We start from the raw sequence: 24,370 nt of genomic DNA on the forward strand, positions 1-24,370 counted from the left end.
TAGAGATTAGAAAAAGAAAAATCAATTAAATCATTTTCTGCTTTAATTTCATTAAAGCCAGTCACACAGGGCCCTTCTGGACACACTGGATTTGAAAAGTGTTATAATCTTCAGAGATTTCAAATATTTGAAGGACTGTTATATAGATGTTTCTGTGCTGTTTCAAAGATAAAACAAATCATAGATTTGAGATCTGAGACCAATGAGTAGAAGTTACAGTCAGTGTAGATTCTGATTCAAATCCAGGAAGTACTTCCTGTCAAAGCTGTCTAATCAGTTAAATGGGCAAGACCTGGAAATAGTCAAACAATGGCTAGATGATCATCTGTCTGCATGCCATAAAAGTCATTCTTGACCTGTGCAGTTAGTTGCTAGACTACTTGATTTCTAAGGTTCTTTTCAATAGAGAAGGCTGGCCTTAGGACAAGGAAGACTTGGGTTGAAATCTCATCTTTATCATATATTGGTTGTGTGACCCTTTTAAGGTTCCTTAGCATGTCAGTACTCTAAACAATAACCTAAGATTGTAAAGAATGTGATGACTTGCATTGGAAGAAAGTTTTCTCATATGGGGAGTTCCCTATATTGATGAAATCACTGGTTCTCTCCCTATCCATTATGACTTAAAAATACTGGCTCTTGGTTTATACCTTTCTTGTCTACCTTGTCTCTCTTTATTATCCTAGGTGACTTCATTTATGTTGATGATCCATATGAAATTCCAACCTCACAATTACTTGTCTCCAAGTCCATTGACATTTTTCTGTACCCCGATCATGCACAATCCAAGATTTTGAGTTGGCCTTCTCACCTACCACTTCTCTATTTTCCATGCCCAAAGAATTGGTTTTCATTGGAACCTCCAAATATTTAGCTCAATTCTTCTTTGTGCTTTTCTACCACTAAAAATTGGCATTCCTTTCTGACTACACTACCCTATCAATATTGCTGTCATTCATCCAATAAAATAAAACTCTATTTGTTCTTCTTTCATATAGTTTCTGGTATTTCCTCTAATCTCATTCCTACTATCAGCCTAGTCCTGACCCTCACCTCATACCTGGACTATTTCAATGTCTGGCCTGATCTTTCTACCCATCCTTCTGTCCTTTAAGGCACTGAGAATGTCAGTATATGTAATGAGAGTTATAGATCTTCCCTGCCCATTAATAGGTCTCTGGTGGAGCCCATTAAGAGAAGTTTGATTAGGGGAGGCTTTTTTTTGTAGGAAGGCCCACACCTTTTGTTAATTTCTAATGAGCACTGGGTCATGAGGGTCATGATGCCCTCTGGCTCTGAAAAGTGTATATATACTCAGAGGTGAGGTTTTGATTTTGGAATTACTCTTTGGAGAAAGGTTCATGTGCCAGATGAGACTCTGGGCAGCCATTAAGGAGCCCCTGGCTTTGAAAACCCAGATGTTGGTGCCTCTTTCTGGTAACTAGGTATGTATGTAATGGTCAGAGAGTTGGATAACTCTGTTGATCTGTGATGTACGTATTGCTTGTGGTCAGACAGTTAGAAGCCCTATCTGTTGGTCTTTATTTCTCTGCCTGTATTTTCTCTGTTGGTATATGTGATTAAAGAAGATTGTTGACCTCTCAAAAGTTGCTTTCCTTTTAGAAAAGCAGATTTTAAAACCTATGTTAGTGGACTATCCTGGACATGTCTTGCTGTTATAGTACAGTATTCCTAAAATAGCTTTTTTATCATGTTACTCTCTTACTCAAATCTTTCATACTTCTCATCTTCTAAAAGATCTACCCCAATCCCTTTAACTAATTATTCAGGGGTCTACCACAGTGTGGTGAAAAGTATGTTAAACTTGGAAGGACCTAGTTTTGAATGTAAGCTTTGATATTAGCAGTGTGACACTACTGGCAGGTCACTTAAACATTTCTGAGCCTCAGTTTCCTCATCTATAAAATGAGGGTAATATCCAGAGTCATGGAGCCCATAATGAGTATCAAATGACATAATGGATGTAAGCTTTAAAGCACATTATAAATGTTAGCTATTATTATCTAGACCTAACTTATCTTCAAAAATTATCACCCATTATTAGGCCTAGATCTAGAACTTAATAACTGTGTGACATATCCTTATATAAATCCCTTACTCTTTCTAAGTCTCAGGTTTTTCTGGAAACTGGAAGTAGTAGTACTTGTAATATCTATTAAACAAGGTTTTCTACAATAACTTATTAAGCATTATTATGTGCCTGGAATTCTACTAGGTTTAAAGACAAAAGAATATAGAATGAAACAATCCCTACTCAAATGATATAATATTTGCCAAGTGCACAGTGGAGGTACATAGGAAGTGCTATATAACATCTCTTCTCTCTTCCTTGACAAATGTAGACAGATAAATAGATAGATCTGCCTGCCTGTCTGTCTGTCTATCTAAAGTATAATCCAAAGGAGATAAATATAAGGTATTTGGGGGGATAAAGAAAAGCTCAGAATATAAAGGGTTTTAAAATCTAAGCAGAAGGGCTTATATTTGATCCCCCAAATCAATGGAATTGATTGAGCAGGGGAGTCACATAGGTCTGCTTTTAAGGAAAATTACTTTTTAAGAAGTATAGGATGCCTTGAGTGGTAAAAGACAGGGGGGAGAGAGACCAATCAAGAGGCTATTACAATAAAAATTCAGGCGAGATGCAATGAGTGCCAGAACCAAAGTGGGAGCTATTAGTAGAGAGAAGGAGTTGAATGTGAGAGATATTTTGGAGTTAGAATCAGCAAGATCTGGCAACTGATTGGATAGAGAAGATGAGAAGGGGGAGTCAAGGATAATGGCAAGATTATGAACTAGAGAGACAAGAAGAAAGGGCAGCACCTTGGGGAAGTCTGAAAGACAGGGTTTGGGGGAAAAGACAAGAAGTTCAGCTTTGTACAGGTTGAATTTTACCTCCAGGGCATCCAGTTTGAAATGTCTAATGTGCAATTATGATGTGGGACCGAAGATCAGGAGAGAGAAAGGGAATGGATACATAGATCTGGGAGTCATCTGCACAGAGATGATGGTTAAACACATTGGAACTGATGAATTTACTGAGAGAGTGTGGAGGGTGAAGAAAGAAGAGCCTAGGAAAGAATCTGGAGGAACACTCACAGTTAGGATGGGATGTAGCCCAGGAGCTAGCAAAGGGGACCAAGAAGGAAGAATAAGATAAGTAGGAGGAAAACAAGGGGATGGTAATGTCAACACTGTCAAATCCAACAGATAGGTCAAAAAAGATGAGGACTGAGAAAAAGTTGGTTAGATTTGGCAATTAGAAAATCTACAGTAATTTTGGAGACAGTAATTTCAGTTGAGAAATGAGAACGGAAGCTAGACTACAAAGAGTTGAGGAGTGAGAGAAGAGAAAACAAGTAACAAAAGCAGGCAGCTTTTTCAAGTTTTACTGAGAAAGGGAGGACACACATAAGATGATAGCTGGAGTGGTGAGGTACCTTATTCCAGTTAAGTTGCTTTTTTTTTTAAAGAAAGGGAAATCTTGGGCAGTTTTGATGGTAGCAGCGAAGAACTCAGTAGATGTGGACAGGTTGAAGACCTGAGAGACAAGGGGGATAAATGAGGATACAATCTGCTAGAGACATAGGAGAGGATGGGAACAAACTTACCTCTAGAGGGACTAATTTTGGCAAGGACAAGAGCCACTTCTTTGACAGAGAGAATGGCTTGAGATGAAGGGAATGTGAGAAGAGAGATTTCCTGTTGAATTGGCTTAATTTTCTCACAAAGTAAGCAGCAAAGTTATCACCTGAGAGAGAAGGGGAAGGGGAAGAGTGGGAAGCTTGAATGGGGAAGACAAGATCTGGGACAGCTTCTGAAAGGAATGAGATAGGGAATCAAGTAGGAAGGAATAAAAGGACTTCCTTGCTGCAGTAAGGTCCAGTCCAACTTGAAGAGAGAGTGAAGCTTATGACTTTGTGCAACCCTGCCTCACTTAAATCTAAATTACACTGAAGTGAAGACATCCCTCCATGATGTCACTGATCCTCTTCAAAAAGGAAGGACAAATGACAACAAGGGTCCAGGGGAAGTTAATGTGAATTTGTAATGTACCCAGTCAGCAGAATTGCGAGACATCCTCAGGATGTGTTCAGCAGCTTGTGAATGGAAGCAGAGGAGTTGAATGGTGAGAGAAATCTAGGGCTGAGCTTTTGGTGAGGAAAATACCATGTAAAAAAAACAAATTGACATTATTGTTCAACATTCACTCTCACCTCTCTATAGTGCTCTATATCTTTTGAACACAACTTGTATTATTTTCATCTCTGTCTAATGCCCACACCAGTTCCACCCCTTTATTACCTATATGAATCCAACATATCCTTTCCTAAATGGATTGCGTCCCATTTCTTTCTTGAAGCCTTCTGGACTGCTCCCAAGCCCACAATACTCCTTCTTCTCATCTACTATCCACATTTATTATATGCATCACTTATTTAGTATCTATTACATACTATCTTGTACTGTTAGTTTACTTTCTATACAGGTTTTTTTTGTTTGTTTCCTCAGTCTGCTGGCTCTTTGAGATCAAAGTTTATTTTTAAAAATTCTTTGTATTTCCCCTCAAGATCTATCACAGTGTCCAATAAATATCTGTTTGACCAATTTCCAATAATAGTGTTAGATGAACTGGGCTTCTCAAACAGGAAGTTTCTTATTCCAGGTATAACTAGCTTGAATGGAGGGAATAGATTATATTTATAGCTTGGTGTCTGTAGGTTTCTTGCTGGGAATACCTTCATTAGTGACAGTTCTAGAAGTTAAGCTTAAGATTTTAATGAGAAATACTCAAAATCTTTTGATACTCAGAAGGGGAAGGGAACAAGTATTTATTAAATACCTATAATGAGCCAGACACTGTATTATGAGTTTTAAAAATATTATCTCATTGATCCTCACAACAACCTTGTGAAGTAGGTGCTATTATTATCCCTATTTTTCAGCTGAAGAAACCGAGGAGACAAAGGTTAAGTGACTTGCTCAGGGGTCACATAGCTAATTGAACTCAGGTCTTCCTGACTCAAGGTTCAGTGTTCTGTCCATTGGACATCATATGCCTTTCAGCTCTAAATTCTCCAAGTTTGTTTCACTGGTAGGCAAGGTCCTTATAAGTAAGGATTGTTTTATTCCTTATGTTTAGGAACCTAGGACATTAACTAGATGGAGAGTGGGGGAGATACAAACAAGCATGTTGTAAGCATTTAATAAATGCCTATTGATTGATATTACATATATATTTTTATATATAAATAAAATTCAAGACAGTATACATACATATGCATGTGCGTGTGCATGTGCATGTGTTACCTTCAAGTTTAATTTTTTTGTATATAGGGCTGCTCTCCCCATACTACTGCTAGATTGACTGGAGAAGTGAGTTAATAGGTTTATTGGGTCACACATCTGGAGCTGAAAGGGATTTCACAAGCCGTCTAGTAGTTGGATCACTGTCTTACAGGATCATAGATTTAGAGGTAGAAGGGACTAGAGAGGTCATCCAGTGCAATCCTCTCACTTTACAGATGAAGAAGTTAAGTGACTTGACCAAGATCATGTATGTAAGGTGCACAGTGGCAGAGGGAGAACTTGAACCTAGATCCTTCAATTCTAGTGCCAGCGTTTCTTACACCATACCTAATGAGTGTCAACTGAGCTATGGACCAGTACCAATTATGGCTTCTTTTCTTAGATTTTACTGCATCTTCTTCTTACATTGCATCTTTTCTTGGGTTACAAAGCATTGTCATGGTCCGTCTACAAGCTGACCTAAGCATCAGTAATTGTAGCAATGGCCCAGACAGGGTTTAATTTATATGGAGAAGATGATCTTGCTTTTGGGGCCTGTTAAATGACTGGTCTACTTCTGTGAGTGATCTCAATGGAATGCTACTTCAACAGAGCAGGTGGCTTAAATTTCAGATTTTTATTACCGAAGATTCTGCATTTTTTATTTCCTCAATTTTGGTTTGACCAATGAGCAATTTTTAAATAGTATTAATGAACAACTTTTTTTTTTTTTTTTTTATACTCTAGCTATAGTGTTGCCAGAAGCCAGTGAATGGACTCAAGAGCCTGTTAAGGAGCTTCTGGGTCTGTGACTCTAGGAGTCATAAAATGCCTATCATTCAGTTGAATACACTGCTGAATGCATTACATATATTCATTAATATGGCCTACAAAGCCAAATGATTTCGTAATGCTAGAGCCCTAAAATAATTACTAAGCATTTTAAATTTTATGCTTTTGCTTTATGGTATTCATTGGTAAAGTATCTCATAAATACATCTTGACCAAATGATCGTGGTGAAAACGCTAATTCATTTAAACAACTTTATTTTTCTCATGGTAACTCTTTAAAGTCTTAATAATTCCCAAGGGAAAGTCTTGAGAATAAGAATTTAAAGTTCCATTTGACACTAGCAATGACTGGTAAGTTGGTCCACTGATCTAGGTTTCTGCTTGGGGGCAACAAATTGTTATCGTGCAAATGTTAAATTATCAAACATATCTTTGAAATATTTTTTTATTTAGGTTTTTAAAAACAACTGAATTCCTAAAAGGCTGAGTAGGATACTCTCTAATTTTAAAGGAAATGTATCTATACGAAAGGGCACCAGTGCTTTCAAGAAAGACACAAAATTAAAAAGCCAGAACATTTCCCCAAAGGCTTATCACAAATGCAATGACTGGGTCATTTTCTCAGCAGAGTCAGACCTAATAAGTACCAAAATTTCTCATCTACTTGTAACTGAGACTCACTTTGTTGAAAACTATTTTTTCTCATTTTTTTCCCTGCTACACATGAAATACTGTCATTGCAACACTGACTGTTAGGCTCATTAACTTTGTTTTACTTTAAGAAAATAACAGCCAAGTGCTAGATTTTTTAAAAAAATTATATAACACATCTTTGAATGACAGCTCTATAATCCACCAGTTTTACTTATGTGATTATCCCCTGCCTCCCCTCCTTTGGAATCAGTAGTAAAAACTACTTGAAAAATAAATTGCTGAAAACTTGAACTTCTAACCATACAATGAAACCTGATCTCATTTTCCATTCAACCAAGCCCTTTGGGAAGTTGTGAGATACATAAATATGTGAGAGAGACTCTCTATGATTTAAATGCATACCACTGAGATCATCTATAGTTTAGTACTTAAAATTTCAGCATAATTAGTCCTGAGATGACTTTAAACTCTCAAATATGCTTTAATTTTTGAGTCTGTATCAACATACCTTCCAGTTAAAATCTAGCTCACTTTTTCCCATTGCTGCTTGGGTGAGGCTTTAGAAATATTTTCCTGATCTCCTCCTTTTTGTAAATAATCTGAAAGCTATATCAGGAAGCAGGAATAATTCAAATAGAAAAAAAGAAAGGTAAATGTTCCAAACTTACCCTTTCTAAAGCACATACTCGTCCCTGCAAAAAAAGCACAATGTATAATTAGAAAACTTCATTCATTCAACATAAATTGATTTAATTTCCTTTTTACTTTCATTCATCAGTATGTGAAATGTGCTAAAAAATAAGGAAGGAAAAAAAACAAATTATATTCAGATTAACTGTCACCATAGACAATTGAACACTAACTCAAATGAACTATTTACAGCTGATCTCATAGGAATCATAGACTATAGAGATGGAATAACCTCTTCACTTAGCAGAGAAGTAAACAAGCCCAGAGAGTTTAAGTGATTTCCCAAGATCACATATGTGATAAGTAAGATTCTAACCCATATCCTACAATACAAATGCAGTGATCCTCCCAATTCTATTATATTTGTTGAAGAAATTTCTCCATATAATTATTTTTTTCATCTCAAAGTACATGTAAACACACATTATGTGCATAAGGTGTATCCATATTATAAATATGTTAAATAGAATACACATATATGGGCCATACTAAGATAGTAGCAACTTGTAATTATACAATATGGATGTTACAAAGCCAAAGGTCCAATGGAGGAAAAGCCTTATTAGCTTTTAGTTTAGTCAAGCAACGCCTAAATCCCCAGATTTACTAAGTGTCTATTAGCTGCTGTCAATCAGGTATAAATACAAGGGAAACTGTGAACTTCAAGTAGTCTATAGCTCAGACAGAAGCTTTACCATGGAAAATAAACATATGAAAGGCACTGGAAACTACAACAAATACACTCTTTAGGAATATAAAGGCAGAACTGTGGAAAGTGGCTGATCAGCTTCTTAATCAATCAGTGGCAACATAAAGCTTTTCAAAGAGATTACGATTTAGAGAGAAATAATAAAAAACTGTTTAACAAGACAAAATGAACAGTAAGTTTTATGGATGCAATTTCTTCAAGAGTCAAGTGACAGTTACAAATAAGACAGTTATCTTGCAAATAAGATAGCTACAAATAGAGTTCTTGCCCTTTCAGTAAATTGTTGATTTCCAAAGAACAGAGAACCAAAGGAGAGGGCAGGGTCTAGAGTCTAGTTTATAAGTGAGATGACATACATCTCTCTCTCTCTCTCTCTCTCTCTCTCTCTCTCTCTCTCTCTCTCTCTCTCTCTCTCATAATTCCATTTTTCTTTCCTTGGCCTGTGGATGTGTGAATGATTTATCTACCTATTTAATCAGATTTATTTGATCTTAGGGGAAATTTCAGGAAGAACAAGAGAAAAATTAGCTCATTAGAATCAGGAGAATCCTCAGAGGTTATCTACTGGAACCCATCATACCTGAAGCAATAATTCCCAGCACACAATGCCAAAGTGGTCATGCAGTCTCCACTTGAAGATATCAGCTCTCAGAGTAGCTCAATTTACTTCTGGACAACCGTAATCATTTTTACTGAGCTCAAATATACATTAATTGATGAGGAGGTCTAGGAGAGTAATTTCCTCCAGGCACATTGAATTATATTCACCACTATATTAAATGGGTCGAGATGTCCAGAATGAGAGTTCTTGTGTTGGTTTTTCATGCTTTGTTTGTTTCCCTATATCCTCCCTTACCACTGTTGGCTGTTTTCTCTACCGATACTTGTTCTCTTCCCCTTTTATGATTCTCCTAACAATCTGCAGGCTAAGAAATTACAAAACCACTTACTAAAATGAGTCCCAAATGATGGCAACGGACAAAAGACTAATGATGATCAGAAGTGACAATACTGTGCATTCATTTAGTTTATTCTTTTAAAGACCAAGTGGTCTAAATCTATTCTGGCATGGAAAGACACAACAAAGAATACTTATGATAAAACTGGGAGCAGAGAAAACTCTCTCTCTGTCCTTCCTAATGGGGAAAATGGACCCATTAAAAAAAAAAAAACTATAACAGTTCTTTCTACATGTTTTATTTTTCCCCCTACTCTAACCTCCAAGCCACAAGTCAGAAAATGGAGTCAGACTTTCCTCCTCTAAATATACATGCATCTGTGCATGGTTAAAATTTACAACCAATTCAGGAAAAGCTATGGATAAAGCAGGTATATTTTAAAGGATTTCATCTTGTTTATACTTTGAGGGGTGTCCTCTTTCTCCCACCTAACTTGACCTTAATTTTCATAAAATAACTGCTATTTCATTAGTTATTTGTGCAATGACACATTTCAGTGCTTTGCAATAAATGTCTACGATGCCTCAAGGAAGTATCTAGATGTTGTCAAAGGGGTCTTATTCACAGTCCATCTTTGTACAGTGCTGCTTTATTATCTTATGTGGGTTGAACCAGAGCCACTTATTAGATGATGATCTAATATCCAGATGATCCAATAATGATTGAAACTAATCTTCAGGGTACTACACACTTTCACAGGAAACTATGATTCTGAAAGGCTTCTCTCAAGGAGTAGTAGATCGTTGTTCCTTAGGACAAGACTAATTAAAATGGAAAACTAGAGATGGTTCAAAACAGTATAAAAACAACTGTTGTTGTTCAGTTGTATCTGACTTAATGTGTCCCCATGGACTTTGTCCATGAGGTTTTCTTGGCAAGGATGGTGGAGTAGTTTGACATTTCCTTCTCCAGTGTGTCCCTATTTTATAGATGAGGTACTAAGACAAACAGTGACTTACCCAGAATCACACAGCTAGTAAGTGTCTGAGGCCAGATTTAAACTCAGAAAGGGGAGTCTTTCTTTTCTTTTTTTTTTTTAATTTATTTATTTAACTTTTAACATTCATTTTCACAAAATTTTTGGGTTCCAAATTTTCTCCCCATTATCCCCTTCCCCCACCCCAAAACATCGAGCATTCTAATTGCCCCTATCACCAATCTGCCCTCTCTTCTATCTTCCCTCTCTGCCCTTATCCCCTTCTTCTTTTTTGTCCTGTAGGGCCAAATAACTTTCTATACTCCTTTACCTGTACTTCTTATTTTCTAGTAGCAAGAACAGTACTCAACAGTTGCTCCTAAAACTTTGAGTTCCAACTTCTCTTCCTCCCTCCCTCCCCACCCCTTCCCTTTGGAAGACAAGCAATTCAATATAGGCCATATCTGTGTAGTTTTGCAAATGACTTCCATAATAGTTGTGTTGTATAAGACTAACTATATTTCCCTGCATCCTATCCTGCCCCCCATTGCTTCTATTGTCTCTTTTGATCCTGTCCCTCCCCATGAGTGTTGACCTCAAATTGCTTCCTCCTCTCGATGCCCTCCCTTCCATCATCCCCCCCACCCTGCTTATCCTCTTATCCCCCACTTTCCTGTATTGTAAGATAGGTTTTCATACCAAAATGAGTGTGCATTTTATTCCTTCCTTTAGTGGAATGTGATGAGAGTAAACTTCATGTTTTTCTCTCACCTCCCCTCTTTTTCCCTCCACTAAAAAGTCTTTTGCCTGCCTCTTTTATGAGAGATAATTTGCCCCATTCCATTTCTCCCTTTCTCCTCCTAATATATTTCTCTCACTGCCTAATTTCATTTTTTTTAAGATATGATCCCATCCTCTTCGATTCACTCTGTGCATTCTGTCTCTGTGTATATGTGCATGTGCGTGTGTGTGCATGTGTGTGTGTGTGTGTGTGTGTGTGTGTGTGTGTGTAATCCCACCCACTACCCAGATACTGAAAAGTTTCAAGAGTTACAAATATTGCCTTTCCATGTAGGAATGTAAACAGTTCAGCCTTAGTAAGTCCCTTATGACTTCTCTTTGCTGTTTACCTTTTCATGCTTCTCTTCATTCTTGTGTTTGAAAGTCAAATTTTCTTTTCAGCTCTTGTCTTTTCATCAAAAATGCTTGAAAGTCCTCTATTTCATGGAATGATCATTTTTTCCCTTGAAGTGTTATACTCAGTTTTGCTGGGTAGGTGATTCTTGGTTTTAGTCCTAGTTCCTTTGACTTCTGGAATATCCTATTCCACACCCTTCGATCCCTTAATGTAGAAGCTGCTAGATCTTGTGTTATCCTGATTGTATTTCCACAATACTTGAATTGTTTCTTTCTAGCTGCTTGCAATATTTTCTCCTTGACCAGGGAACTCTGGAATTTGGCCACAATGTTCCTAGGAGTTTCTCTTTTTGGATCTCTTTCAGGAGCGGATCTGTGGATTCTTTCAATATTTATTTTGCCCTCTGGTTCTAGAATATCAGGTCAGTTTTCCTCGATAATTTCATGAAAGATGATGTTCAGGCTCTTTTTTTGATCATGGCTTTCAGGTAGACCCATAATTTTTAAATTGTCTCTCCTGGATCTATTTTCCAGGTCAGTTGTTTTTCCAATGAGATATTTCACATAGGGAAGTCTTTCCGACTCCAGGTCCAGAGCTCTGTCTACCGTGCCACCTAGCTGTCCATAAAAATAGTGGTATTTTCTAAATAATCTCTGTATTCACTACCCCAAAAGTTTCACAAGTGATTTGGCAGTTCTCAGTATAACTTAGGCAACTTCAAACAATGTGTCATGCATGGTCTTAATACCGTGTTAAGTATCAGATTAAATTTTATATTTATTGTAAAAAGGAATACATATCATATTTTAAAGTACATAAGCCTAAATAATTTCAATGCGTCAATAGAGAATGCCTTCTGATACAGTGAATTTAATTTTCAGTAATATCTGCTTGCCAATATGCAGATATGCACATATATACATACACACATACATGTATATGCATACACACACGAGATGCAGTGTGACTGTGGTTAGACAATATTCCTATTAGTCCATCTCCATAATTTGTTGAGATCATATAATTTACCTTCTATGGAAAAAGAAATAGTAAAATGTGTCCTGTCTCTTGTGATAACACAACAGCAGTTCCCCTCCCTCCCCTCTTCTCCTTTATCCCAGGTCAGTGATTTCAGGGGCAGCTAGGTGGTGCAGTGGATAGAACATTGGGCCTGGAGTCATGAACACCTAAGCTCAGACACTTAACATCTGTGAGACCCTGGGTAAGTCACCTCACCCTGTTTACCTCAGTTTCTTCATCTGTAAAATGAACTGGAGAAGAAAATGGCAAACCACTAGAGTGTCTCTGCCAAAAAAACTCCAAATGGGGCCATGAAGGGTCAAATATGAATGAAACTACTGAACAACCAAGTGATTTCATTGGTGGAGGGGGTTTTATGGTTTGGAATTGGGGTAAGGGGTTATAAATGTAATGGTGGAGATCAGTAACTACTTTGTAATTTAGTCTCAGAGAGTTATTTATGGGCCCAGTCACCTAGCACCATCACGTAGCACCACGTAGCCAACACAGATCAGAAACAGGACTTGAAACCAGCTTACCCTGACTCAGAGACCAATGTATCTATTATAATACATTGCCTTTGGCTTTCTTTTGCTAAATAAGGGAGAAAAGAAGGCACATAACAAATCCTCTCTGTGTCATCATTCATGATCTACCAAAGACACAAACCTTACAGGCTTAGGAACTAAGTCTGAGCTTCCCTCCAGGTCTAAGTGAGGAGGACACATTTTTGTCAGGACCTATAACATATGTCATGATAAAATGGTGCCATAAATCCAGTAACCCACCAACAATAGGCAAATGCTTCTTAAATGCTATTTCTGGTAATGATAATAGATTTTTTTCTTGATTCATTCACAGTCTCTTACCTTGGTCCCCCTTACACTAAAGAAAACTTCATTTGCAGACCTGGGGTTAGTTAGGAATGCAGTCTATAATCAGGTGATAAGGTGAACCTTAAATGGTCCTTTTAAGGACTCAATCTATAAATCCTGGCAGATTACTCTAAACAAGGAAGTTAATCAGCCACAGACTTGTGAATGCAAGTAAATAGAACAAAGGGTATCTCTTAACAGAAAAATGAAACCACAAGTTCCAACTCTTCCAAAAATAAGGAATTTCAAGAAGGTCACCAGGTGGTCTGATCTGGAAATGATTTGACAATCAGTGAAAGAGGCAGGGATAAGTAACTTGATGAAGAATTCTCTCTGGGAAACACCTTGGTAGCACAATCCGCAGTTATCTAAGTGGTCACCTTGCAGATGGGAAGGGATCCTTAATCTCCCATACCTTTCAAGGACAACAGCACAGTGGTCTTTGGCTTGGGGGAGGGGGGGTGAGAGTAAGTAAACCTTTTATTTTAAACAATTAAAACTCCTTCACAATGGCTGCCTTACTAATGATGTGTCCAAAGAGAGTCTGACCACTTGTCAAATAGTTGTGAAGGAGGTCACTGCAAGAATAGAAGGCTCAAGTTCAACAAAAGCTAAGGTCCCTTCAAATTCTAATTCCGTGACTGGATACTTGAGACTTCTGGAAAGTTGTATAAAGATGAAAGGCTTTAATAGACAACTAACATTAGAAGGGAAATATTACTGAACAGCATTCATTTTAGTAGCACAAAAACTTCCTGCATGGAGTATACATCTATATTTATTCTACCATAACTGAATCCTCATGAAATGTTGTGTTTATACCTCTATGGGTAACAGCTGCTATAAATCATCCCTTAAAGAACCTCATTAACATCTATAAAATCATTTTTTACTCTTTCTTGTCCTATATAAAGGATATAAAAACAAAATGAGAATACACACTTTCTGTTCTTAGCTTCTTTTAGTTGGACAGTACAGAACTTTGTATCTCATCATACAACTTCTAAATCATTTTAAAAATGATAACATCAGTTATGAAGCTTAGTATTCAAAGGCTATTTTCATTTGAATCTTAAACAGAAAAGAACTTGAACTTACCATAACAAAAACATCAGTTTAAAATCTGACAGTCCCAGATTATGTCAAAATTTTAAGGATATTATAAATATTTAAAAGAATTTCTGTGCTGAGAGATTAAAAATAAAACTTGGTTTAAGATTAAGTTAACAGTCCATGTTCCATATGCAAAATTGCTTTTCACCTACTAAAAGTCAAAAAGTGTTTTCTCATCCTTAAAATGGAAACTTTGGCTGAGTAAAACTGTAGTCATCTTCAAAATCTCCCAAAACTCAAATTTTAAAATACTTTTTGTTCAATTACTAAGCAACCCTTGAGCATGGTGGTTATTGATCCATTTCACAGCCCCAGTACCTCTCACACAGGTTGCCACTCATACTTCTTGAATTCTTAGAATTGTACCCTTCAAAAATTATCTCATGGTACACATTTAAACTAAAACATTCCAAAATAAAATAGGGATTGGCAAATATCAGAAATAGGAACTGTGAATTAAGTCATTGGTTTTAAAAATCTTCTTGTATTTTCTTATAAAGAAAACCTAACTAAAAAACCCAGATATCAGTTGGATAAACTAAGGCATTACTGGAGAAGGTGCTCTCTGAATGGGGGTGAAGGTGGATGATTACAGGTGCTCATTTACCTTATCTACACAGAGACCAAACTTTATAAGTACAGGAAGTTAATAAAATTACGATAGCAAGTTAATAAGTCTGTTTTTAAACTTAATGGAAAAAAAATTAGAGGTATATACTTAGTCCCTATAGAATAATTCCCAATTTTGCTTTTTCCTGAACTCTTGAAAACAGGGATAAAAAGAGGACTAGTAGTAATGGAAGGTTGTTCCAGATATAATTTAATCTAAGAATTTTACAATTACTTAAAGTCACTTAAACTCTCTTGGTCTTTTTTTTTCATCATTAAAACAAGGTAAGTTGGATTGGATCGTCTGAAAAACCCCTTCAAGCTTTCTGTGACATTCATTTTATTTCTCAATACTTGATAAGAAAGCCCAGAGTGATTCACACCCAGGATCTAAGTGAACGACTTCTGTACTTTCTTATCTCTTCAATCTGACTCCACAGTCAGATAAAGGGATATCAAGGGATGATAGCCCTTGATAAAATAGAAGCAAAAAAATACCAGAGGGGTAGAGAGTGGGGTGACAGTGTGGGCTATCTACTCATAATGACTTGACATCAACCCTGGTAAAATGCTGTAGTCACCTTTGGAGAGTTCTCCTGCCATCACCTTCAGGTCTGAAGTATTTTGGGGGAGACACAAGAACATTCCCTGGGTTCTGTGCCTGCATCAAGTATTAAAACAAAGTGTAAGAGGGAAATGTAGAGGAAGATATTCAAAAAGAAGTTACATCACTATGACCAGACAGATCTGAATGATGGCACAGCCTTTAAGGAGCTTTAACTAAAGTTCACATGAACACCCAAATCTCAACTGAACACCAAAGAAATCTGAGGCACACTCTGACATTTTAGGGTACAAGGCAGAGGGAAAGGCTCCTCTGAATTTTCATTTTCTTTTAAAGGCAGCAGAATCGCTTCAAGGATTCTTCCTTCAAAGCCCATGCGCAACATCTGGTGTGTAGGTGTGTGCTCATGATTCAGCCTCAAACAAAATGAAGTGTAAAAGAACATAAAATTCCCTTTCTCTTGGAAATGCCCAATTCCTCACTGAAACCATCCTGGCAGTAATAGGCATACGGGCACTTGTTCAAGGGTGTTCTCTCCAATGAATGACATCTGGACTAGGGAACATGCAAAGAATATTTGTACAGATGATAGACACTGTGATGGTGATTAGGGGCAATGCCAGTGACAGGTACAGAGTGAATGTCTCAAAAAGAGCTGCTTCAGTTGATGGGGCAGCAAGAGTCCACTGTTAGAAACACACACACACACCCTCTCTTTCAAAAGGGATTTACATTTTAGAAGGTATATGTCTCTACTTTGAGAGCGGAGGCATATATCTTCTAAATGTACTTTGAAAATCTATGCAAATCACAATACCATGATGATTAAGGACTGACTTATGAATCTGTGCAAAAGCAAGAGAGGATGGTTTCATTTTCAAGTTGCCAAAACTAGTCTCATCAGATTTTCACCAAGGGGGTAGAACAGCTGGCTACATGGAAGACTCCCTGGGGCTAAAATCTTCTCAGTTTCCCTGTATTTTCTGGGGGAGGGGAAAAGGGGGTGAGAGGGGTGAAGAGGGAAGAAAGGGGGAGAGAAAGGAAGAGAGGGAAGAAGGGAGGGGAGGGGGGAGAAAAAGAGAAAGAAGGGGGGCAGAGAGAGAGAGAGAGAGAGAGAATATCTCAGGTTTTTAAATAGAGAACTATCCTCAACAAACTCTACTCCCTCTCTCCACTCCCATCCCCAATGGAAAGCAGAATTATAGTTCATAGGTTCACAAAGAGAGGGTTGAAAAGAAATTTAGAGCCATTTAGTTTAGTCTTTTCATTTTGCAGATGAGAAAACTGAGGTTAAGTGTCTTTCCTTAGTTCAGAGAGGTAGTTCGGTGCACATACAGGATTGAACATACATTCTCTGACTCTCCAGCCAGTTCCCTTTTTCTGTCCCATACATCCACCATACTGGACTGAAGACTAGAAAGCATTTTGCCCCATATGCTTTGGGGTCATCCAGTTGGCATATAAGTAAGACACTCTTTGGAAATACATTATTTTCCTTTGGAAAACTGAGTTCAATCATCTTGTACCTGACATCCAGAATTGTTTGTGGAACACTTTCAGTAACTAAAGCAGTTACATTTGATCTTCTAACCTCTCTGTCCTAACTCACATTTCATTTCATTTCATTTTATGGCTAGATGTCTCTAATACTGCCAACTCTCAATTATCTGCTCTAATGGAGAAATGATAATCATACCATTAATTGATAAATAGCACATTTTAAAATAATTTGTGTTGACCTTTGGCATGAGCCACAGCTTACTTTGTCTGCTTTGTTTTTAGGCAGCAGTAGCTTTCTCTTCCTTAATCTTAAATTGGGTATAGAATTAGTTTGTATCCTGTGAATATAAGAGCATAAATGTGTGTGTGTGTTCATCCTTCATTGCCAAAGACAACCATGCCATCAGAGAAATGTTGACATGACTTGCATTTGACTTTGTTTTCAGTGAGGGAGGGCTGTGCAGGTCACCAGCCTCACTTCTCCTCCAGTGTCATCTGAATCCAGTGACCAGATATTCATCAGGATGACTGCAGATTACCCTGGATAAGTCAATTGGGGTTAAGTGACTTGCCCAAGGTCCCACAGCTAGTGAGCGTCAAGTGTCTGAGGTGAGATTTGAACTCAGGCCCTCTTGACTCCTGCACTGGTGCTCTATCGACTGCACCACCTAGCTGCCCCAGGAGCATAAATGTATGGATAGCAGCAGGGAAAGTTGAGAAGGGAAAGCTGGTCTAAGGGTTTAAAATGACTTGTATTCCGAGCTGATTGTACTTTCATCTGAGAAAAAAGAGGGGGAAGAGAGAGGCAAATGGAGAGAGACAGAGAGAGAGAGAAAAAGAGAGAGATGGAGGGGAAGATAGAGAGGGAGGGAGAGGGAGATAAAAAGGGAAAGAGAAGGAGGAGGTGAGAGAGGAGGAAAGGAAAGTGGAGGAGGAGAGGGAGTGTGCGTGATCACAGACTTAGGGCTGGAAGGGACCTTAAGAGGCCATTTTTTCCAATCCCCTTGTTATACAAATGAGAAAACAAGCCCAGAGAGATAAAAATAACTTGTCCAGGGTCATACAGGTTGTAACTGACAGAGGTGGGATCCGAACCCAGGTCTTCTAACTCCAAATACTTATTAACATAACTACAAACATCAACTTACCCTGCATGCCCTGAAATGGAAAAGAATGTTTTATTCAGTTCCTAAATATTCCTACCTATGAAATACTTAACTGTTTTATCTTCAAATTGAGCTTCATTTTCATTTATCAAAGAAGACTGATTCTCATCTTCCCAAGTTGGAAGTTTAAAAAGTAGCTTCAGCTGTTTAAGAGATGTGTCCAGAAAAAAAAAAAGGTGGAAGAGCTGTTTTATTGTAAGAAAATGAAAAATACTCAAAATACTAATTATCATTCCAAACGTAAGAAGCACTAAGAGGACTATACTAATTTGTAATATATCCTCATTGGCATGTGAGGTCTTTTTTTGTTTTCCTAACTGGCCCCTCCCTCCTTTGGTTTGTCATCCTTTTATTTATTTCTACCATATTTTAACTTGCATTATATCTCTATATCATTATACATATTTTAACATGCTTAATAGATAGTAAACTCTTTGAAGGAAGGGATTATGTTTTATATTTGTATCCTTTAGGGCCTCTCAGAGTAGGTATTCAGTAAATATTCATTTAATGACAATGTCCAGTCAAGTTAAGTCAACAAGAATTTATTAAGTGTTCACTATGTCAGGCACTGATTGTGCTAGAGTGCTGATGATACAAATACCTTTAAAAAAAAAATAGGCCCTGCCCTGAAGGAGCATACTTTAAAATGGGGGAAGGCACACATAAAGGGAGCTGAAAAGTAGAGGGAGACAGGAAGGTACTTGTTGGGGGGCCTAGCAGTGCAGTTCAGAGTCAGAAACAGGAATAAGGTTTGGCTGACCTGGGCCCTTCAACAATGGAAGTTTTAGGAGAAACTCAGCCTTGGGAAAAGAGGGTCACAAGAGCAGATGAATGTTCCAGAGGGAGAAATTCATAAGGAACTGAGGGAGCTTCCCGGGTGAGAAGACAGCTGAGTCATGGCGTTTGAATAAATAATCTGATCATTGCAGCGATTTTCAGAATCAAAAAGCCCAAACTTATTCTTGCTCTTTCCTCCAAGAAGCACTGTCCCTACTTAAGAATTTTTAAATGAGTAATTTTTTTTAAAAAATACGTTCTTCTGGGGTTAGCTAGTTGAAACATCCCTATCAGTAAAAGTAATAGCTGAATATATTTAACCTGAATTACTCTCAACTCCCTTGTTTTCATCATAATTGCTGGAAGGAACTAGTACTAAATTCTAAAAGCTATGAAATAAGAAAAGCCAGAAGTAACTGTGTAATTAGGCATGCCACTGAAAGTTAGCCACCATCACCATGGTGACCGTGCAGAATTGTTCTTCACCTGGGATCTGTGAACTTGCGTTTTTTTTTTTAATATTTCAATAAGTATATTTCAATATAATTGATTTCCATTGAAATCCTACATATTTTATTACATGCATTTTAAGACATCATTCTGAGATAAGGTCCCTAGGTTTCAAACTTACAAAGAAGTTCATGATGCAATAAAGCTTAAGAATTCTTGTATTAGACAATTTTTGTAGGGTTTCTTTTGTTTGTTTGTTTGCTTCTTTGGTGGGGGGTAGTGTCTGGGTCTGTGATTTTATCATAGGTATAGAACTCCCGGGGGAGGAAACTCCCTTTATTAATGCAAAATAGTTTTAGAGAATCATCTGGAGCACTGAGAGGTTAACTGAGTTGTCAAGGATCACACAGAAAGTGTCTCTTAAGAGTCAGACACTTGAACCCAGTCCAGCATGACGTCAAAGTCAACTCTAACCACTAAGCCACAGTGCCTTTGTAGAAAGTTACATCTTCAAATTTGTTATTCTCTTACTATGTACCCAATATCTGAAGTCCCCAACACTAGCCTTAAAAAAAAATTTTAGTTTGCATTTAAATTATAACTTGTAAAAGGAGGACCCCAAAGGAATTCTAGTGTCTGACTCTGTCAGGACCCCACAGACAACTCTCTAAGATGATAACTTTGCAGATCTGGATACACTAATGAAAATAAAGGCTGAGACCTAGAGAAGGAAAGGAAATAAATGGAGCCTAGTTCAATTAGTTCATTTTTCTAAACTAGTTCAAATCCTTCATTTTTCAAATGAGGAAACAGGCCCAGTGAGATTAGGCAATTTGTCTAATGTTACATAGGAAGTATCAGAAAAAGAATTTGAAATCAGGTCCTCTGATTCAAGTGCTTTTCCAATTATATCCCAATGAATCACAGATTTAGGACCCCTCCCCCAAATACCATTTTTTAAATGACTTTTGAGAGTTGTTTCCATCTGAAGGGAGGTCAACTTGTAGCAAGTTAGCACAGCAGGCCACTAGAGAAGGGAAGTGAGTAGGAAATGACACAGAATGGAAAAGGGAGAGATCCTGATTCACAATTTTGCCCGAGATCAGTATGTACATGTACAAGCTGATCCAAGTCTTAGTGCAGAAACGGCAGAAAAAAATGCCCACTAAGTCCTCTATGCTATGCCTTTCGGCATCATTATTTTCAAAAACATTTTTAGGGTCTATGTACTCATGGCCCTGTACCCAACGCTGTCAACATGTGGTATTTTCCTGTGACCTATTCTTAGAGCTGAAACAGCCCGAAGACTTTTGGATCACCCTATATACATGTATCTCTGCATATTTATCTATATGTATAATAATTAATTAATTAGCCACCTTTCCAGTGAAGCTATTTAAGTTAGCACCTATTAAAAGGGTAAAACCAGAGTCCCGATTTTAGGGATATAGTCTTTTCAATAGCCCAGAAGAACAGATTATAGGGAAATGTCACATGTTGACAGTTGGCATGGAGCTGAAAGCGATGAAGGGGAGGACTATATAACTTATTAGGCATTTTTAAATTTTCACTTATAACTTTATAATTTTCATTTTTCTTAGATTTAATATTATAAATTAATTAAATTCTATAAAATGTCTCTTATTTTAGTAAAACATTTTGAATTTCATGAAAATCTATAGCCCAGAGAAAAAAAGTCATAGGAAACTCTGAATAATAAAAATATGATGAATATGCAGAAAGAAAATCAAGGTACAAAATGGAAAATGCATGCTCTCGAAAAGTTTTGTTGGTTTTTTTTTTTTTTTGAAAGAATTCTGGATTGCACATATTCTCCCAACAGGACCTCAAAGTCTCACAAACGCCCACATCTAGCCACATAATTCAACACTGCAGCTGCCCTAGTTCAAATCCTCATCACCTCCCGCTTGGGCTGTTGCTATAACCTCCTAATTGCTCTCCCTGCTCCTAGCCTCTACCCTCTCTAATTCCTCCTCCACACAGTACCAAAATAGCCTTCCTAAAACACAGTTTTGACCAGGTCACTCCCTTGCTCAAGAACATTCAGGATAATATACAAATGCCTCAACATGATATTTAAAGACCTTCACAATTTGGCTCCAGCCTAAGTTTCCAGAATTATTTCATATTATGCCCATTCTCATTCTTCACATTCCAACTAAACTGGACGATTAGCTGCTCTCTGAACTTGACATTCTATCTCTGCCCTTGAATAAGCTGGTCCACTTTGCACTCACTCACTCTTTAATTCTACCTCTTAAGAATCCCTGACTTTTATCAGGATTCAATTCATGTGCTATTTCCTACAGGAAGCCTTTCCTGATCCTCCTAGTGGTTAGTTAATTCTCCTTCATCAAATTCTTTTGTACTGACTTATCTCTTTGTATGCTGTATTCCTTGGTGTGCTCTAAGCTCTTTGAAGGCAGGGACTCTTTCATTTTCTTTTCTTTATAGCTCTTATACCTCCCATTGGGCCTTGCACTTAATAAATGCTTGTCAAAAAGAACTGGAAAAAAATATGGTGTTTCTGAGTCCATTTCTCTTTTTTGTTAGCAATATGTCGTACTATATGAACCAACTAATTCCTAATATCTGGGTCACTATTCTAAATATGATCAGACTCTTTTAAGAAGCTAAAAAAAGATAGAGAAAATCTGTTCCTCTCCAAGAAAGCTTTCATTAAAATTTCAGTGGATATTCAAAATTTGACTTCATATGTATATAACCTAGATGAAAGAAGGCTGAAGAAAAAATTTAATAACAATATTCTTAATTTATGAAAAGCTCTTATATGGCTTATAATGAAGAGGTGCTCTTCCTTTCTAAGACAGACAAGATAAGAGGAAACTGGTTTAATTTGTAGTGGGAGGAGAGTGGTTTGTGTTATATATTATTTGATATTCCTGACATAATGGTCTACATAGAGAATCCCAGAACTTCAATAAAAATTAGTTGAAATAAGTTACTTTGCAAAATTATAGAATGTAAAATAAATGCACAAAATAATCAAATTCAGCAATCAAAGATATAAAATACATGCATATGAATTATCAGATTTCCTGTATATTACCAACAAAACCTAGCAAGAAGAAATAGAAAGAAAAATTCCATTCAAAATAACAATTGGAAGCACATATTTAGTTGAGAGTACACCCACTAAGACAAATACAGGAACCATATGAGTTCAACTGGAAAACATTCTTTTCAGAAATAAAGGCAGACCTAAATAAATGAAGAAATATTAATTACTCATAGTTGGGCTGTGCCAATATAAAAAAAGACATGATCTAAATTTATCCTTTACCATATCAATCAAACTGCCAAAGCCTAACTTTACAGAATTAGAAAAAAAAAAAAACACAATTCATCTAGAGGAACAAAAGTTTAAGAATCTCAAGGGAAATTAAAAAAACCTCAACCATACACACACATGTAAGGGGGTAGCAATATCAAGTGAAAAACATACTACACAGCCATAAACAACAAAACTATTTGGTACTGATTTAACTTAGAAAACTCCATCACTGGAATAGATCAGGTAAAGAATATATAGAAGCAAATGAAGAAAGGAGCATGATGGTCAATAAAAGCATAAAACTCCAACTACTGGAGTGAAAAATCATTGTTGTGTGAAAACTTCAGGAAAAACTAGAAAGCAATTGGCAGAAGTTGGGGTTAAACTGACAAAACATCTCAAGTCATTTACCATGTAAGTTCTAAATGGATACTTAACCTAGATATAAAAAGGTTACATCATAAACAAATCAGTAGATCAAGACAAGAAATATTTTTTATACATACAAATAAAGGAGCATCACAGAAGATAAAATGGACAATTTTATCTATACAAAACGGAAAAGTTACCACGCAAACAAAATCAATGTAAGTAAAATTTCAATGGAACTGATTAACTGAGAGGAATAAATATATATATATATATATATTTACATACAAATATAAATATGTATCTCCTACAAGTTTTTTAGACAAAAGTCTGAAAGATCAAATACAAATTAGATTGTATATTGAGAGCCATCTCCTAATAAATAAAATGGCCAAAGAATATGAGCAGATAGCTTTTAAAGAAGAAAACCCAAACCATCAACAGTGATAGGAAAAAATGTTCCAAATCAGTAATCAAAGAAATGCAATTTATAATAATTCTAAAGTTTATCATAACATTCATCAGATTGGCAAAAATGACAGAAAAGAAAAAATGACAATTGTTGGAAGGGCTAGGTTAAGATAGGCACATTAATGCATTACTGAAAGAGCTGTGCATCATTTCAAACATTCTAGAAAGAAATTTAAAACTATACCAAAAAGTCACTAAACAATGCATCTGAGCATGCCCTTCAACCCAAAGATACCACTACTAGGTTTAAACCACAAAGTGATAGAATAGAGAGGGAAAGGATTTACACATATATACATGCATAACTGCGTATATATGTAGTTTTATACATACACATAAAATATAATAGCACTTTTTTGTTTTTACAAAGAACTGGAAACCAAAAAAAGAGTTTATCAATGGGAAATAGTTATAAAAATTATGGCATATGAATATAATAGAATGCTACTGGTCTCTAAAAAATGAAGAAAAATATAGGGTTGGATAAACTGTGATTTACTTGTGTGATGTATGCAAAAGTAGGAGAATAATCAACACAATGAGTTCCAAATTGCAAAGGAAAACAACTTTGAAAGTTTTAAGAATTATGATTAATGTAATGACTCCAGAGGACAGATTATGAGGTATGATACTAACTTCCTGATAGAGCGGTGATGGACTCAGTGTTCATCTTCATACATCTTCAGACATTCAGAATTAATGTGTGGATTCATTTTTGGAATATACTTATTTATTTAAAGGGAGATTTGTAAAAAAAATAAATAAATTGGGAGGATGAGGATAGCAGTAGTGATAACAAAGAAAGAAATGAATGAAAGGAGAGTCTGGAAACAATTTTAAATGACATAGAACAAAAGCTTAGAAGGAGACAAAGTAGCAGGACAGTTTTAAAATTAAAGTGTTAAATTTACTATATACTTTTTAAAAAGTAAGCTATATATAATAGACATTCATAGTTTGGCATCTTA

General features: G+C 36.6%; 1 protein-coding gene across 11 annotated transcripts in view; it reads right to left on the minus strand.

Moving 5' to 3' along the window:
- CEP128 (centrosomal protein 128) overlaps positions 1 to 24,370 on the minus strand; it is a 559,633-nt gene that overhangs the window by 80,281 nt on the left and 454,982 nt on the right. For 9 of the 11 annotated variants that reach the window (XM_072623250.1, XM_072623253.1, XM_072623248.1 and 6 more), the window contains 2 exons: positions 18,070 to 18,159; positions 7,425 to 7,448 (listed from right to left, as the gene is read on the minus strand). In XM_072623250.1, coding sequence (XP_072479351.1) covers positions 7,425 to 7,448; positions 18,070 to 18,159 — 114 coding nt within the window. The remainder of the gene's footprint in view (positions 1 to 7,424; positions 7,449 to 18,069; positions 18,160 to 24,370) is intronic. The other 2 variants (XM_072623249.1, XM_072623247.1) reach the window with 1 other exon arrangement.

This window comes from Notamacropus eugenii, chromosome 7, assembly GCF_028372415.1.
Source record: "Notamacropus eugenii isolate mMacEug1 chromosome 7, mMacEug1.pri_v2, whole genome shotgun sequence".
NCBI lineage: Eukaryota > Metazoa > Chordata > Mammalia > Diprotodontia > Macropodidae > Notamacropus > Notamacropus eugenii.